The sequence below is a fragment of the Magnolia sinica genome, chromosome 6 (assembly GCF_029962835.1).
Source record: "Magnolia sinica isolate HGM2019 chromosome 6, MsV1, whole genome shotgun sequence".
NCBI lineage: Eukaryota > Viridiplantae > Streptophyta > Magnoliopsida > Magnoliales > Magnoliaceae > Magnolia > Magnolia sinica.
In genome coordinates, this window is record NC_080578.1 from 78,857,551 (window position 1) to 78,871,621 (window position 14,071).

A 14,071-nucleotide genomic window follows, 5' to 3' on the forward strand; every position below is an offset into this window, starting at 1 on the left:
TATGCCTTGCATTACATGGCCTTGGTATGGCTAACATTATTTATGGACTTGCTAGTTTAGCCTTCCATCTTTTTCTCTCACTCTGATATTCGTATGCTTGGCACATGCATTGTGCGCGTACGCACACACTCTCTAAGCTTCTTAGTAAGCTTATGCACATTCGTTATGTGCAAGTTATGCTAGACCGTAGCAGCATTGAGGCAGGAGCATGTGCCCGATCTTTTGGAATTTTGTTATATGGTGTATTTTCCTTTCAGCACTATACTCAAAGATTATATTAGTGGATATGTGGTGATGATGTTTTGTGACTTTGGTACACTTGTGGTTATGCTCCTTTACAACAAAATTCACCCTACGAATCCTCCTTGTAAAATCCCAGGATCGGAACCTAGCGCATGGGAGCTGGGAGCTGGGAATGGGATACTACGGAGGCTGTCGGCACCGGATTCGACAGTCGGGAATTTTGTGAACCTGATTCCCGAGTTTAGGGCATGACAATTGTTGGTATTAAAGCATAACTTGGGAATACCTGAGTATAATATCACATATATGCTAATTGTCTTAGAATAACTACCCTTCACTATATAACTATTATGAACTTAGAATGATTAGGTCCCCAAGCTCGAATACTTAAAAACTCACCTTAGTATCCATTTTCAACTTAGTAAAAAATAGGATTCACTAATGCGAACTTAGAAACCTTCTGATATAGCTTCCTAACGTGTGTGCATTCGAGAGTACTCAAGGCTAAAAGGTCCCTTGTTCCTTCCTGTAGGACATGGCACCCAAGAGGCCAAGGAGAGGGGCTCACACATCCCAGATAGGTGCGGCCCCAGCTGTATCAGTGAGTGTAGACCAGCTTCAACAGATGTTGTTATGCCTCTCGCGGCTTAGCCCTTCCTGTAGGACATGACTCGGTCCCTCTCGCGGGTCAGCATTCCGTTTGCTATGCCCCTCGTGGCTTGGCCCTTCTTGTGGGTCGGCATTTTTCTTGCTTCGCCTCTCGCGACTTGGCCCCGCCTCATCGGGAGCCTGTCTTTTCTTCCCCATATGGGAGAGAATCATGGGAACGGAGAAGATTGAAGAGAGGATTGCAAGGAATGTCATCCTCTTTGTCCAAGTTGAGTGAGGAAAAATGGGTTTGTAAAGAAGGGAATGGTGGTTTTGGGATTTTGAATAAAGATGAAGAAGGGAGAAGGGATGGGTTTGGATGGTGTAGAGCTCTGGAAAAAAAAAAGATTTTGGAGATGGGCTTAGACAAGTTGGAATAGAAAGGACCACTAAGGACAGAGATGGCTTCTTGAGGCTTGGGAATAGGAGAAGATGAGTGAAATTGGCATGGTTTGGAGTAAGGAAGGTGTAGATGCAAGAATGGAGGTGGTTTGAGTATGGAAGAATGGAGTTTGGATGGATTTGGGATGGATTCTTGAGGTGGGTTCAAGGGATTTGAAGGGAGATAGAGTTTCTAGGGGTTTGAAGGGGATAGGGCATGGAGAAATGGTAGATTTTGGGGTGTAGGCCCTTCTTAAGTAAGGAAAGTGGGCCCCACACGTGTATTTCTCTCAAAAAGGGGCCCACACTTTGATTGGTCTGGGTAGCCCTGGCATGGGCAACGCCCCTTTAGGTGGCGGTCACGAGGCCCCTTTAGGTGGCGGTCACGAGGCCTACTGGCCTCCTCGGGAGTGGGCAATGCCCGGGCGTCTTTATGCAGCCGGCATGGGCACGCTCCATGGCAACGGCCACGCAGCCTGCTACCTCTGCGGGCATGGTCACACCCCCCCCCCCCCCCCCCAGCGGCGGCAATGCTACTCTCTAGCCCGTTTCCTCCCTCTTTATACATTTTCACCCCGTCTAGGTTGTCTAATGTCCAAAATGGACTAGGAATGTTGGATTTGAGTCGGCGGTCGCCCATTTGGGCTTAGGGGTACCGGTTGCGGCGAACCTAAGTTTTTTCAACTCTACACTTCCCCTTCCTTCGAAATCCAGCTTCGGTTCGTCCATCTAATGATCTATGTGGGTTAGAAGAAGTCTCAATCAGAAGCGGGGAGGATCCGGACCATCAGAACTTGAAACTGACGTAACTCCTTAACTGAAGTGAGTTATTAGACATGTTATATATGAATTTGGGGTAGGGCGAGCTACTTCGATTACCTAGTTCAGTTGTGCTGGATTGCGATGTTAAATTTTACGAGTTTTCACCCGATTGTGGGTCGAACACTCTCTAACGTTTCTGAAACCAATTCTAACATTATTATCGCTCTTTGTTCTTAATCTGAATCTCACCTAAGTTCTGTTTTTCAAACTTAGGCTCGATTGTTTGAAGTAAATGGGGACTTGGTCCTAGTGTTTCCGCATTGCTAAGTTCCGACGCTCCCTCCTACGTCAGCAAATGCGTTATGATAAGTCCACGGCCCACGACCTAGTTTAATTCTAAACTATTGCTCTGATACCACCTATAACACCTTGGATTTCGGGGGCCAAGTAGATACTCGACTCCCAGTATCCCGGGTGTTACTTATGCTTTGCGGAAGCGGGGTTCTATAATTCATTTTACTTGGGCTTGAGCAATTCCTGGAATTAAAATAGACAATGTAATGGCCGCCTCATCCAGCATGGCAGGCTCTGTGGTACCTACATCCAAGATGAGGTCTTGTTGTTGTTTTAAAACACCGTCCCAGAGTGAGAGTGAGTGATCAACTCAGTGGGTACCATTAGCAATAAGTTACACATGTTACCAATTCCATAGACACAATTAATGAAAAGCAAAGTGAGCATACAGTTCCTACACACTCTTGTTAATGCACATGCATGGTATTATGATATGATGCATGCCCTCACCATACAATACTCCCTCAAGCGACACTATCTTACGTTCGCAATGACCAACACTCCCTCAGTGTGACCTTGACTGCAGAGTTGCCAACCTATGCTAATACAATGCTATGAATATTCATGTTAGCCGAGTATTTAATTAAGTCTGTTCATCTAGCAAGATTGGGGAAGCTGAAACACCTCCATTTAATCAATGGCCTTATCCAAATCACTTGGCCCAGGGCGGCCGTAGCGGCTCTGAGCCTTCAATCCTTGATCCAAATTTAGGTATCATCCATTTGTCTCACAAATCAATAATTCCAAAAGTAAGGCATGATGCCCAAAGGTTGGATCAACTCGGTATAGGTCGTCACCCAAACACCGAGTAGATCACTCAGTTCCGAGGTACGGGCTTGTCACATAACCGAATCACCGTAAAGAAAAGGGCTTGTCACCCAATTCCATTCTTACCTCAAAGACATCTGAAAATAAAGAATAAGGATAACACCACTCTAAGTTTAAAACTATGATAAAAGTCCAGTGGACCTATGACGAGGTTACAATCATAAGAAAGGCAAAGTGGGGCCTAAACAGTTTACCAACCAAATAGGTTTATGCCTTAGTTTGCGATGAGTACTTGTGCCATGGTGAGATCGGGTTTGTCAATAGTGGAAATAGTCTGTTTCTATATCTGCCCTCTACACATTCGATAAAATGCCTGAAAAGGATGTTTCTTGTTAATGGTTGTTGCTAATTGAAGCCATGCATCAGTCCAACTGAGGATCCTAACTAGCCTTGAGCAAATATGAATAAATAAATAGTTTTGTATTGGTTGGAAATGAATTTCCATTGTACTCATAAGGCTATTCAAGTGGTTTGCTCACTTGCACAAAATCATTTACAACTTAAACCATTTACCACCATCCAAACAACCACTTAGGTATTGATTTGTTTCAAATTTTCAGATAGTTGGCACGGAAACCTACCCGTCTTGTCAGGTTTTGTAGATGCCAGTTTGTTAGAATGCAATCCTTTATCTAGACCCCCGTTGGTTCCAAAGCCTATTTTTAATTGTAGGTTTCAATTTGAATCTTCATTTTTGGCTTTTAGTTATGGAAATTGTTAATACCTGTTGTTAAAACCTCGGTTTTAGAAGTCTTACAATTTCATGTCTGCATTTTGTTTGCTGATTCTCACTATATTTTAGCTTCTCTCTTCTTCTTTTTTCCGCTTTCGTGAGGCAGATTTCCAGATCTTGCAGACCTTGAACATGTTAACTTACTTGAATTTCTCTGTTTTGTTCTTTACATAATTTCCTGTATCAGTTGTGCAAAGGAGCTGCTCATTGTCACAGCCATGGAGTGCTACACAGGTTACCTTTTTGTTGGTTATTCACTGGTGAGTACAAGTATTTGCTAATCTATAATGCATGTTTTGAGATTATTTGTTGAAAAGAGTTGAATTGCCTGCAGGGCGGAATCTGTGGGAATCTTGGTTTACATTGAAGATAATGTGGTTTTCATTCACTTTGTTGGTGACAGCAAGTAATCAAAAGCTATATTGCTTTTACCTTAGTTTGCTTTTCTTTTGTGGGGACCCTATGATACCACCAAACCCACAAGATCTGACAGTGATGTATAGCTATCTAGAACATCCAAATTGTAGGTCCCAATTGTGGACGGAACATATAATCACATGAATCAAACAATCCTAGCTATCCAATTACGGCTACCTAGCAATCGGCTAGAAGTAAGATAGTAAGTGGTCCAACTTCAAAAGTGAAAATCGAATGTTATTTTCTCATTGCTTCTTTTTTTTTTTTTCGTTATGCTTCATCCACAATTGGGTCAGCAATTTGGACAATCTGGATTTCTGAACAGCTAAAAACTAAGTGGATGGTTGAAGAGTGACTGCCCCTTTTTAGATTATGCAATCCTAATTTAGGAGTCTAACCCTATTACCTTAATACAGATCAGGGAAATGATCCAGGTTTTGAAACAACCATGTGAAATCTTGTTATTATTGAATCTTATCCATGTCAAATGAAAGTGGTGAGTAGTTGGCCCTTCGTAGTGACAAGTTACAAAAGCAAAAATTCTTAAAAAGGGTTGCCACACATTAAATTTTAATAATTGGAAGAGGGCCTTGTTGTTGGTCAATTTTGGTATGGCCCAAGAGGTATGGTTTATTTCTTATATAACATCCTGCATCATTGTGGTTTCTTAAATATTTTGCAGAAGAAATGTGACGGGTCAAGAATTTGGTGGGATGGATTGTGCAGTTTTAACTGTAAAGTAAGAGCTGGCAACTTCATACCAAAATAAAATTTTGCAGAAGATTCAAACTTTTACATTCCCATCTCCATGCACTTTTTGTATTCCAGATCATAACTGTTTTGATAATTGCATTTTTAATATGTAGTATCAGCTGGAATCCTTGGAATATTTGGTCAGGAGGTTGTTGAACTTCCTTTGGTTACTATAAGTAAAGAAATCCAAAGAACGGTAAGGCATTCAACTTAAAAAAGAAAAGTTTATTACGATGAACTTAGTAAAGCCTTTAAATAAGCTGATATATCAGTAAAGATACACATTGCCACATAGATGATGTTTTTCTGAGGTTTGCTAAGCCCCATGTGTGTGCAGGCATACCATGTACAAGCTACAAGCCTACAACATCTGCCATCATGGCAGGCAGGTGGACTGTTAGAACAGGTGGATAGCTTAGAAAAATTCTGCAATTTTTTAGTCATATATCTGTTTCATAATCTGTGGCTCACTTCTTTATTGGATTGACCAGATTCTTTGACTGTGGATGTCAACATAATGGGACCCTTGTGATGGATGGTCCGATCTCGTACCTTTATGCAACCATTCAGACTTGTGTAGGCTTAGCGAAGCTCATTTTTTCTTGTAATATGGCTTTTCTTTCTTTTTTTCATTCTTTTTTCTTCTTCTTCTGCCCCACTCTCGCCCATGTCTCCAATGATAGTCCAAGTACTGAACAATCAACTCCTTGTGTGTAACTGAAACATTTCAAGCTCTATCCTCATTTATTTAGAGCTTCTCTTCACATTGCTTTTGACCTCATTCTATCAGATTCTTTCTGCTGTTTTGTTATCATACAACCTACTAATTGGTGGTGCATGGTATTTCAGTGATGAAAGAAGGTGTAAAGTTCTCAACCAGAGGTGATATTGGCAGTGCAAATATAGTATGCAGGCAGAACAACACTGTAGACAAGGTATGCAAGTGATCCCTTTCATTCAATTATTTCTATGGTGTGTAGGAAGAGAGGGAAGTCATTCTTCTAGATTAAAAATTACATAAGGTTATTCTACCCAGATGGCTAAAAAGCCTCTGGTTTCTTGGAATTTGTTAGACTGTTGTAGATTTTGCCAAAACCTCTTGAAAAAAAAAAAAGGAATTAAAAAGTCAATTTTTCTGAAATACACTATTTAAATGCGGCTCGATTTAGTAATCCTCGTGGAGAATGGTCCTCCCATTTGCTGCTGCAATAGAACCATTTTGACCCACCAACTTTAAGATTTGGGGCACGTGGTTCTTGCAGGTGTACAATTTCAGAGGACCACTAACCTTTTCACTTATTACATACACAGTCTATGTCTCGTGCATTCAAGTATTGACCATCTCCTCTTTAAGCTCTTTTTTTCACCCCACTGTCTTTATTTATTTTAACATGGAAATCATCGACTTCTGTTGGTTTTGCATTTTCTCAGTTAGGTTTATTTTGGCAGACTTGCATTTAGCTTGTATCAATTCCCATAGCAGTGTTCTCAATCTAGACTTTCGCATAAAATCATCGGGTTTTCATTGTGATCTTCCAGAAATCATACGACCCGGTTTAAGTAGTTTAACATATTTTCAGTAACCACGTGGATTGAGAGGCCATTCTGAAGCTCATAAAGTTGTGTGCCAGAATGTTGAAGAAACCGTTAATGGCTTTTATATCACTCTCTCAGCAGCTCCACATTGTGAGGTTTCTAATCCAGTATGCCTGTATAAGCAGCCCCTCATTCATACCTCCATATATGCCAAAAATCCCACCTGCCCATCAGGTGGGCCCCACTTTTTTTTCATACAGTATGATCCATCAAGTGAGTGGATCAGGCCAATTCATGGACCATTGTATCTATATGATGTGGCCTACCGCCTGCTTGATGACAAATGCTAAGGGGGATCAGGAGGATTAAAGCCTCTATTGAAATTGGTTGATTGCCAACCATTGAAGGCAGAACACTTTGGGAAGCTACTAATACTTATGTTAAGATGAGCCCCTTCGTGTCAACTAACAAAATCAAGAAACCGATTTTACTTGTGCATGGAGAAAAAGACAACAATCCAGGAACACTCACAATGCAGGTAAGAAATTTAGGATTTTTTATTTTTATTTTTTTTGGGGTTCTGTTTTAAAATTTTCTCTGGCGATTAGATTATGAGCAGTTCCAGTGGTATTACTCATGGTTCAAAAACCCAAAAACTCAACTCGACTTGATGTTCAACCAGGTGGGGTCGAATCGAAAACTAGACCTGACTCAACTCAATATTTATTAATTAGAATTAAAAACACTAGGTATGCCAATATATGTCAAAAACCCTATGCTTGGATATAATGGTATATTTAATATGTTATGTCTGTAGGTCTTGGCTATAGAGGAGCTCTTCAAGCACAGGGTGACAAATGTTTGGTTCATGGGAATGGGTTAGCTAATGCTGAATCCGAAGTCAGTTTTGGAAGCACATAGGTGCTTGAATAAGGTCCGTATATGTACATTGTAGCGTTTTATACTTGCTAACATTCAAAATATACTCTTTCACTCTCCCACACCCAGGTTTGATGCTGCTTTTTTCAAGCTTCATAACAAGAAATGTGATTGTTTTCAAGGTCTATGACTTTGTGTTATTTGTGGAACCTAATGGTGTAACGGTTTGATTGAGTTTGTTTTGAAAACTTTAAATAGACAGGTGTTTACTGTTTTGTTGGTATTGTGCTTTCATAATTGATTGTTTCATTAGTGGATTGAATAAATGGATGAGTAGTTTAAACAAATATTTAATTGTTGAATGTTGTATGTTGAATGGTCCATCTAGCCATTAATAGCTCTGTTTTATTGTTTCAACGTTGCAATTAATGGCTTATTTTTTAATTCATTTATTCTATCTTCATGGAATGGTACTCTTTTACTCTCTTTTTTCCCTTGTGTGTGCAGGATTTTGATCAATTGCACCTAAATTTAGGCCGACAAGCACTTCAGCCTTTTGACGTCACTCGTGCTTAGGAGTGGACCTCATGGAGGATTTGTTTTGTTTTGCTTTTTTTTTTTTTTTTTTCTTAATTCAAGACCATTTTCAACTTATTGTTGTAAATATTATAAAATTTTTTAATTGTGAAGTAATATAATTTTTGTTTAATATTCATTTTTAATTGTATTGCAACATTTTTTATGTTTTAAATATGAGAAAAAAAAAAAATACAGGTTTCAATTTGAATTATATATATATGGGAAAAGGTACTATGCGATCGAGCTCATGGGAACTTCCCATGAGGTCGAGCTGTGTGGGCCCCACCGTGATGCTTGTCGAACATCTACCCCATCAGTCAGATGCACCATTCCATGGTGGGCCTAGGTTTCAAAAATCAAGTCAATCCGTGACTTGTGTGGGCCACACCACATACAGAAGTTGAGAGGGGCTACCCTCCATTAAAAAATTCATAATCATTTGTTGGGCCCACCGAGATGTGGTTTGCAAATCCAGCCCATCCATTATGTGCTTTTATATGTTTTAGGCATGTCTTCACATGCTTTTAGATGGTATGGCCCACCTGAGTTCTGTATATGGCTGATTTTTGGGTATCCCATAATTTAAAGGGGACCCATTAAATGCACGGTGTTGATGTTCAACAAGCATCATGGTGGGGCCCACACAGCTCGACCTTATGGGAAGTTCCCATGAGCTCGACCGCATAGTACCTTTTCCCTATATAATTTACTGGCTTGTGCTACAATCGGGCCTCTCAAAATCTATACAACCCTATGGAAGACTTTTACGGGCGCTTTTCTGCAATTAAAAGTGTCCAAAAACCGTGCTTTGGAATACTTTTACCGACGCTTGGATAGACTTTTGCCGACGATTTTTTAACATTTGCAAGCGCTTCTTCAGAAATATCAGCAGCCACCAAAAGCGTCGGTGAATTCAGAATGGGCGCCGGAAAAGTGTACACAATTACCGGCGCTCAGACAAGCGCCAGTAAAAGTTGATTGGCATCAGCAAAAGTTTTGCCGACACACCCCTTTACAAGTGCCGGGAAAAGTAATGCTGGTGGTTATTTGGGCTTTTACTGGCGCTTTTGACCAACGGTAAAAGTCCATTTTCTTGTAGTGACGAGTTTGGTGAGATTAGGCGGCAGGGAGTTGGGGAGAGAGTCGGACCAAATGTGTTTGTTACAATCAATGAGCCTTCAACAGCACTAAGTACACTTATCGCACGTGTGCTGCCCAATGCGTTTTTTTTTTTTTTTGGGACCTGGGCTGCTACAAGGGCCTACTCTGGGCATGGTTGGGATTGTACTCGAGTCTACTAGCCTAGGTCCACTTTGGACTGGTGCCGGACCTGGTTCAGGCTCCGTCCAGCCTGGGCTAGCCTAGCTGGTCCAAGCCTAAGCCATCGCCAGCCCTATCACGTACTAGACTACATCCATGGATATTGGATGATGCCCATGTAGATGCATCCTTGCACATGGGTTTGTGATTGATATGCATCGCATGCCTTACAAAGTGCATCTAATATATTTGAGGATCCTAACTGTTGCAATTTTATCGAACTTCTTTGTTAGTGTTCTTTATTTTATGTTTTTTTTCAGAAATTCGATAGTTCCTGAATTGCAAACTTATGGTGGTTGCCGGATGCAGTTGATCGACCTGCATGGCTTGCATTTGAGTGAAGCCATACATGTGTTGAAGCATGGCCTGAAAGTCTTGAGGAGCTTGGGTAGGTCCACCAGGCAACGGCTACAGGTCATGATATGTGTGGGGACAAGCCACCACACGGGGACAAGCCACCACACCAAGGCTCCCGTGCAGCATCAAGGCTTCCGGTTGCCATACAGTGTTACCTGTTGGAAGAAGAGTGCCTTGACCACACAGCCGTAGCCGGGGATGCTGCAAGTTGTGATATATTGACACTGTAACATGTACAAAATTCCAAACCTGGGTGGTAAGGAAGAGGAATAGGAAGCAAATCATGGGAGAAGGTTAAAAAAAGGTGTACCATTAATGTTAAAACAGCTGTTGCATTGACATCACGTTTTGGAATTTTTCAGCGGGCTGCACTAACATTTTCTTTCTCTGCACTTCTTTTGGGCTAAAGATGTTCTTCAACACACATATAACTACTTTAAAATATCCCATTGAGCCTGAGTTTGCTATTTGTTTATCACAGGTAAGTTCATTGAGTTGGGGCCATGGTTGGTCTATCCAAACATTGATATGATGGTCCCATCATGGATGGACCATTTTCAAAAAAAAAAAAAAAAAAATCCCAAATCAGAAGATCCTAGCAGTCAAATCTTTGGTTTTTCCTCCATTAAATGTGGCTTGTCCAAGCATTTCTTTTCAGTAATGATTTTGCATTAAAATCCCATTAATGGGAAGGTTAGAGCTGACTGAAATGATTTTGGGGAATGGTCCATCTATGATGGGGCTGTTAGATCAATGGTTTGGATAGACCAACCTGAATTAAATACATCTTTTATGCACATCAACATGAATTAAAAACGTCTTATGGGTAAATCAAAACTGTTGCTCCCATCTTATATTTTAGATTACAGGCGCCTATATGGGTATTCTTCAGTCAATGGCCCATTCTTATTTAGGGGTGGTGATGGGGAGGCCATGGATAGCCCTAGCCTGATACCTTAAGCCCTAGCCCTGGCCTTAACTGAATGGATGAGGCCTGTTGTATTTGATGTCTTAAATCAAGTTAGATACAGGGTTTGTCGATGCCATCAATAGTCATTCAATGTCGCCTTCAATGGCATCAAACATTGCACGATCTCATTGATATCTTTCAGATTTTCTTCAGTTGGTCGCTACTAGACTAACTGGGCACTTTTTCGATGTCATCAATGAGTGTTCGATGCCATAGAAAATTTTTGAAAAATCATGTTTTATCTCTGGACAGTTGAGGTATTATTTCAATAGCATCAATGAGTGTTCGATGTCATAGAAGGATTAGTTTCGATGTCATTTATGAGTGTTCAATGGCATTGACAGATTTTGCGTAAATTTTTCGCAAAGCTATGAATTTGTGAGATCTGTTTCTGATTTCGTTTGGAATTCTTTCCAAAGCTATATATATATATATATATATATATATATATATATATATATATATATATATATATATATATATATATATATATATATATATATATAGTGTAAACGGGATTGGGAGGCATTCTTAGTGTTTCTAAATCGTCCTAGGGTTTCAAAGGGTGTAACAAGGGGGAGATTCGAGGTTGTTCAAATCGGGTAAGCTTTCTCTTTGTAATTTTTGCTTTCATAGTGATCATTTGTCGCTTTGTGCTATAGTTTTTTTTTTCCAAAAGGGTTTTTCCACGTTAAATCGTTGTGTTCTCTCTGTGTTTGCTTGGTGCTATTAAATTCCTATCCAAGATTCTTCTTTGTGTGCTTCCATATCCCCCAACAAGTGGTATTAGAGATAACGTTGGGGCGCAGGCTTAAATCTAAAAGATTGGTATTAGTGAGAAACACTAAGTATGATATTGAGAAGTACTCAGGTAAAAATTGATTATAAGATCCCAGAGGAAGTATGGAGTAGTCATAAGATGGACTACTTAAATTTGCGCATATTTGGTTGTGAGGCTTACTCTCATGTACCATCAATTAAGAGAGATAAGCTAGACCATAGATCTAAAACGTAAATCTTTGTTGATTATGGTGTTGGTGTGAAAGGTTATAGGTTATTCGACAAGGTCACACGCAAGGTCATCACTAGCCGTGCCGTCAAATTTGACGAAAACTCTCTATTCCTCAAGAATGATCAAGAGGAGCAAGAGGAATCAGAAATGTTAATCGTAGACGTACAAATTGACACAGATGATACTCAGGCAGAGACAAACGCATAAACATGGGTACATGAGTAGGTGAAGCGGTCACCTGTGAGAAGAGACCCACCGCGAGATCACAAGTTACCTGCAAGATACAAAGGCGACTCTAATATTATATATGCCTTCATTACAGATGTAATGCCCTAAATTTCAAGGGTCGAGCAAAGCTCGACTCTTGAGATCCTGAACATCACTTATGTCTTGCGGAAGACAATATCCTGATTTCCTTCACATTGGGCATTTGAGCATGCATAGAATTATACTAAATAGTGTATCATACTCCAGGCTTAATGTAATTAAAGCAGATATGTAAATCAAAACACATACATATATCATGAAGTTCCTTCCAGAGTATGGGTCTATGGCTGGGTTTAATGTATACATATACAATTCTAAAAAAATTAACAAAATATAGTAATGTGACGTCCAACTAAGCCCATATGCCCAGCCCTCCCTGTCCAACGATACATGGACTACATCGGTCCATCTGAGAGCTAGAAATAGGAGAACTCTTCATCCTCATCCAAGAAATCCTGCTCCAATGTATCGACATCAACAGTACCTGCATCTACACTAGCGTCTGGTTGGTGTTTTAAAACACCGTCCCAGATTGAGAGTGAGTGATCAACTCAGTGGTTCTATAAAGCAAAAGTTACGTATATTATCAAGTCAATCAATATAGTAATGATAAGGTAATAATACGCAATCACTCCCTAACTACTCTTTTTAATGCGAGAATGAAGTTTATGTAATAATGCATGCCCTCACCTATTGACACTCCCTCAACACGCGACTTCGACTACCTGTTTCGCATATGACAACACTTCCTCAAACGTGCGACTTCAATGCCTTTTTCGCCACATTCTAACTAATGCAATGCGGTGCATGATCATGTTAGCCGAGTGATTAATTATGCCCATTCATTCAGTAATTTGGGCAAGCTAGGATACCTCCCCTTTAAACATCGATCCTAATCGAATCACTAGGCATTGGACAACTGCAGCGGTCCTACTCCTTTGTTCCTGATCCGTCTAGGTTTGTCACTCCTAGATAAATACATACGATAGGCAAGTTGTAAGAAGAGGTGCTCGCGGTCACTATGGGGAGGCTTGTCATCCCAATGTAGGCCGACAGCACGAACACAGTGTCCCATACCACCATGCCCGGCTCATGAGTCTTGAGGATCATGGTACCATGGTTAAAGGTGGATCTCTACAATAGTGAGGGAGTACCTTAGATTCAAGCAATTACGCTCATACATGGTGAACATACAATAGGTCAACTGGTTCTTTAGGTAATTTCGATTGGTACGGGCGTACACTAACATAATTGTCATGGAGCGCATGAGTGCCTCTCGTGGCCTAGCCACTATTGATAGTCAATATCCGACTCGTATCTTTCGAATTTACCCAAGGTAGCCAACCCAATTTGGCCACCCAAACGTGAAAGTTTACCGGTTGCCTGGACTACACTCGTAGCCCTATTCCTATCAAATCATGTTAACAAACATTCATAACATATGGGTTAGCATTCGATAAGCAAATTTGATAATTTATTCATTTAGGCATTTCATCAAACACATAGATAACGTCACACAATAACTTGCATTTTATCAATTCATTAGATAGTGAAATAAGTATACTTAATCAAGACAACAAGAAATCCTACATTAGCAATCATAAATCATTAACTATAATGAAAGCATTGATAAATCGCAACTTAAACATTTATAGTTAGCACCTTAAGACATTCCGCCCAACTCATGGCGCTCCTAGCGTTAAAGTTTTGAGAAAATCGTTGAAAGACCTAAATAAGCATACAAGCTTGTGAGATTAGGGACAAATAATTATTGAAATCCTATATTACAAGTGAGATTCAACACTTACCCCCAATCATTGCCGAGAGAGCTCTGACAACAGCTTCGGTTACGGCGAGTTGACTGGAGAGAGGATGATAGGGTGAATGTGCACCGACACTCACACCACAAGCTCTTTCTCTTCTCCTTTCTCTTCTTTCTCTTCTCCCTCTTTCCTTTTTTTTTCCTCTTGATTTAGGGCATGAAATTTGTATAGGAGGAGGGGGTGCCTAAATAAAGCCTTTATATAGTGCC

The 14,071-nt window shown here is 40.4% G+C and overlaps 1 protein-coding gene across 6 annotated transcripts in view; it reads left to right on the top strand.

The window, feature by feature from the left end:
* The window catches only part of LOC131248905 (uncharacterized), a 71,647-nt gene extending 61,587 nt beyond the window's left edge, over positions 1-10,060 (top strand). Inside the window, exons 1-6 of one of the 6 annotated variants that reach the window (XR_009172534.1) lie at positions 3,374-4,209; positions 5,049-5,105; positions 5,233-5,723; positions 5,969-6,054; positions 7,473-7,589; positions 8,042-8,141. Coding sequence is in view for 2 of the 6 variants with exons in the window: in XM_058249416.1 (XP_058105399.1) it covers positions 4,137-4,209; positions 5,969-6,005 (110 nt within the window). In the remaining 4 variants the exon portion in view is untranslated. Of the gene's footprint in view, positions 1-3,373; positions 4,210-5,048; positions 5,106-5,232; positions 6,055-7,057; positions 7,194-7,472; positions 7,590-7,663; positions 7,904-8,041; positions 8,142-9,693; positions 9,860-9,939 lie in introns of those variants that run through there. The other 5 variants (XR_009172532.1, XM_058249416.1, XM_058249417.1 and 2 more) reach the window with 5 other exon arrangements.
* Positions 10,061-14,071: the final 4,011 nt, after the last annotated feature.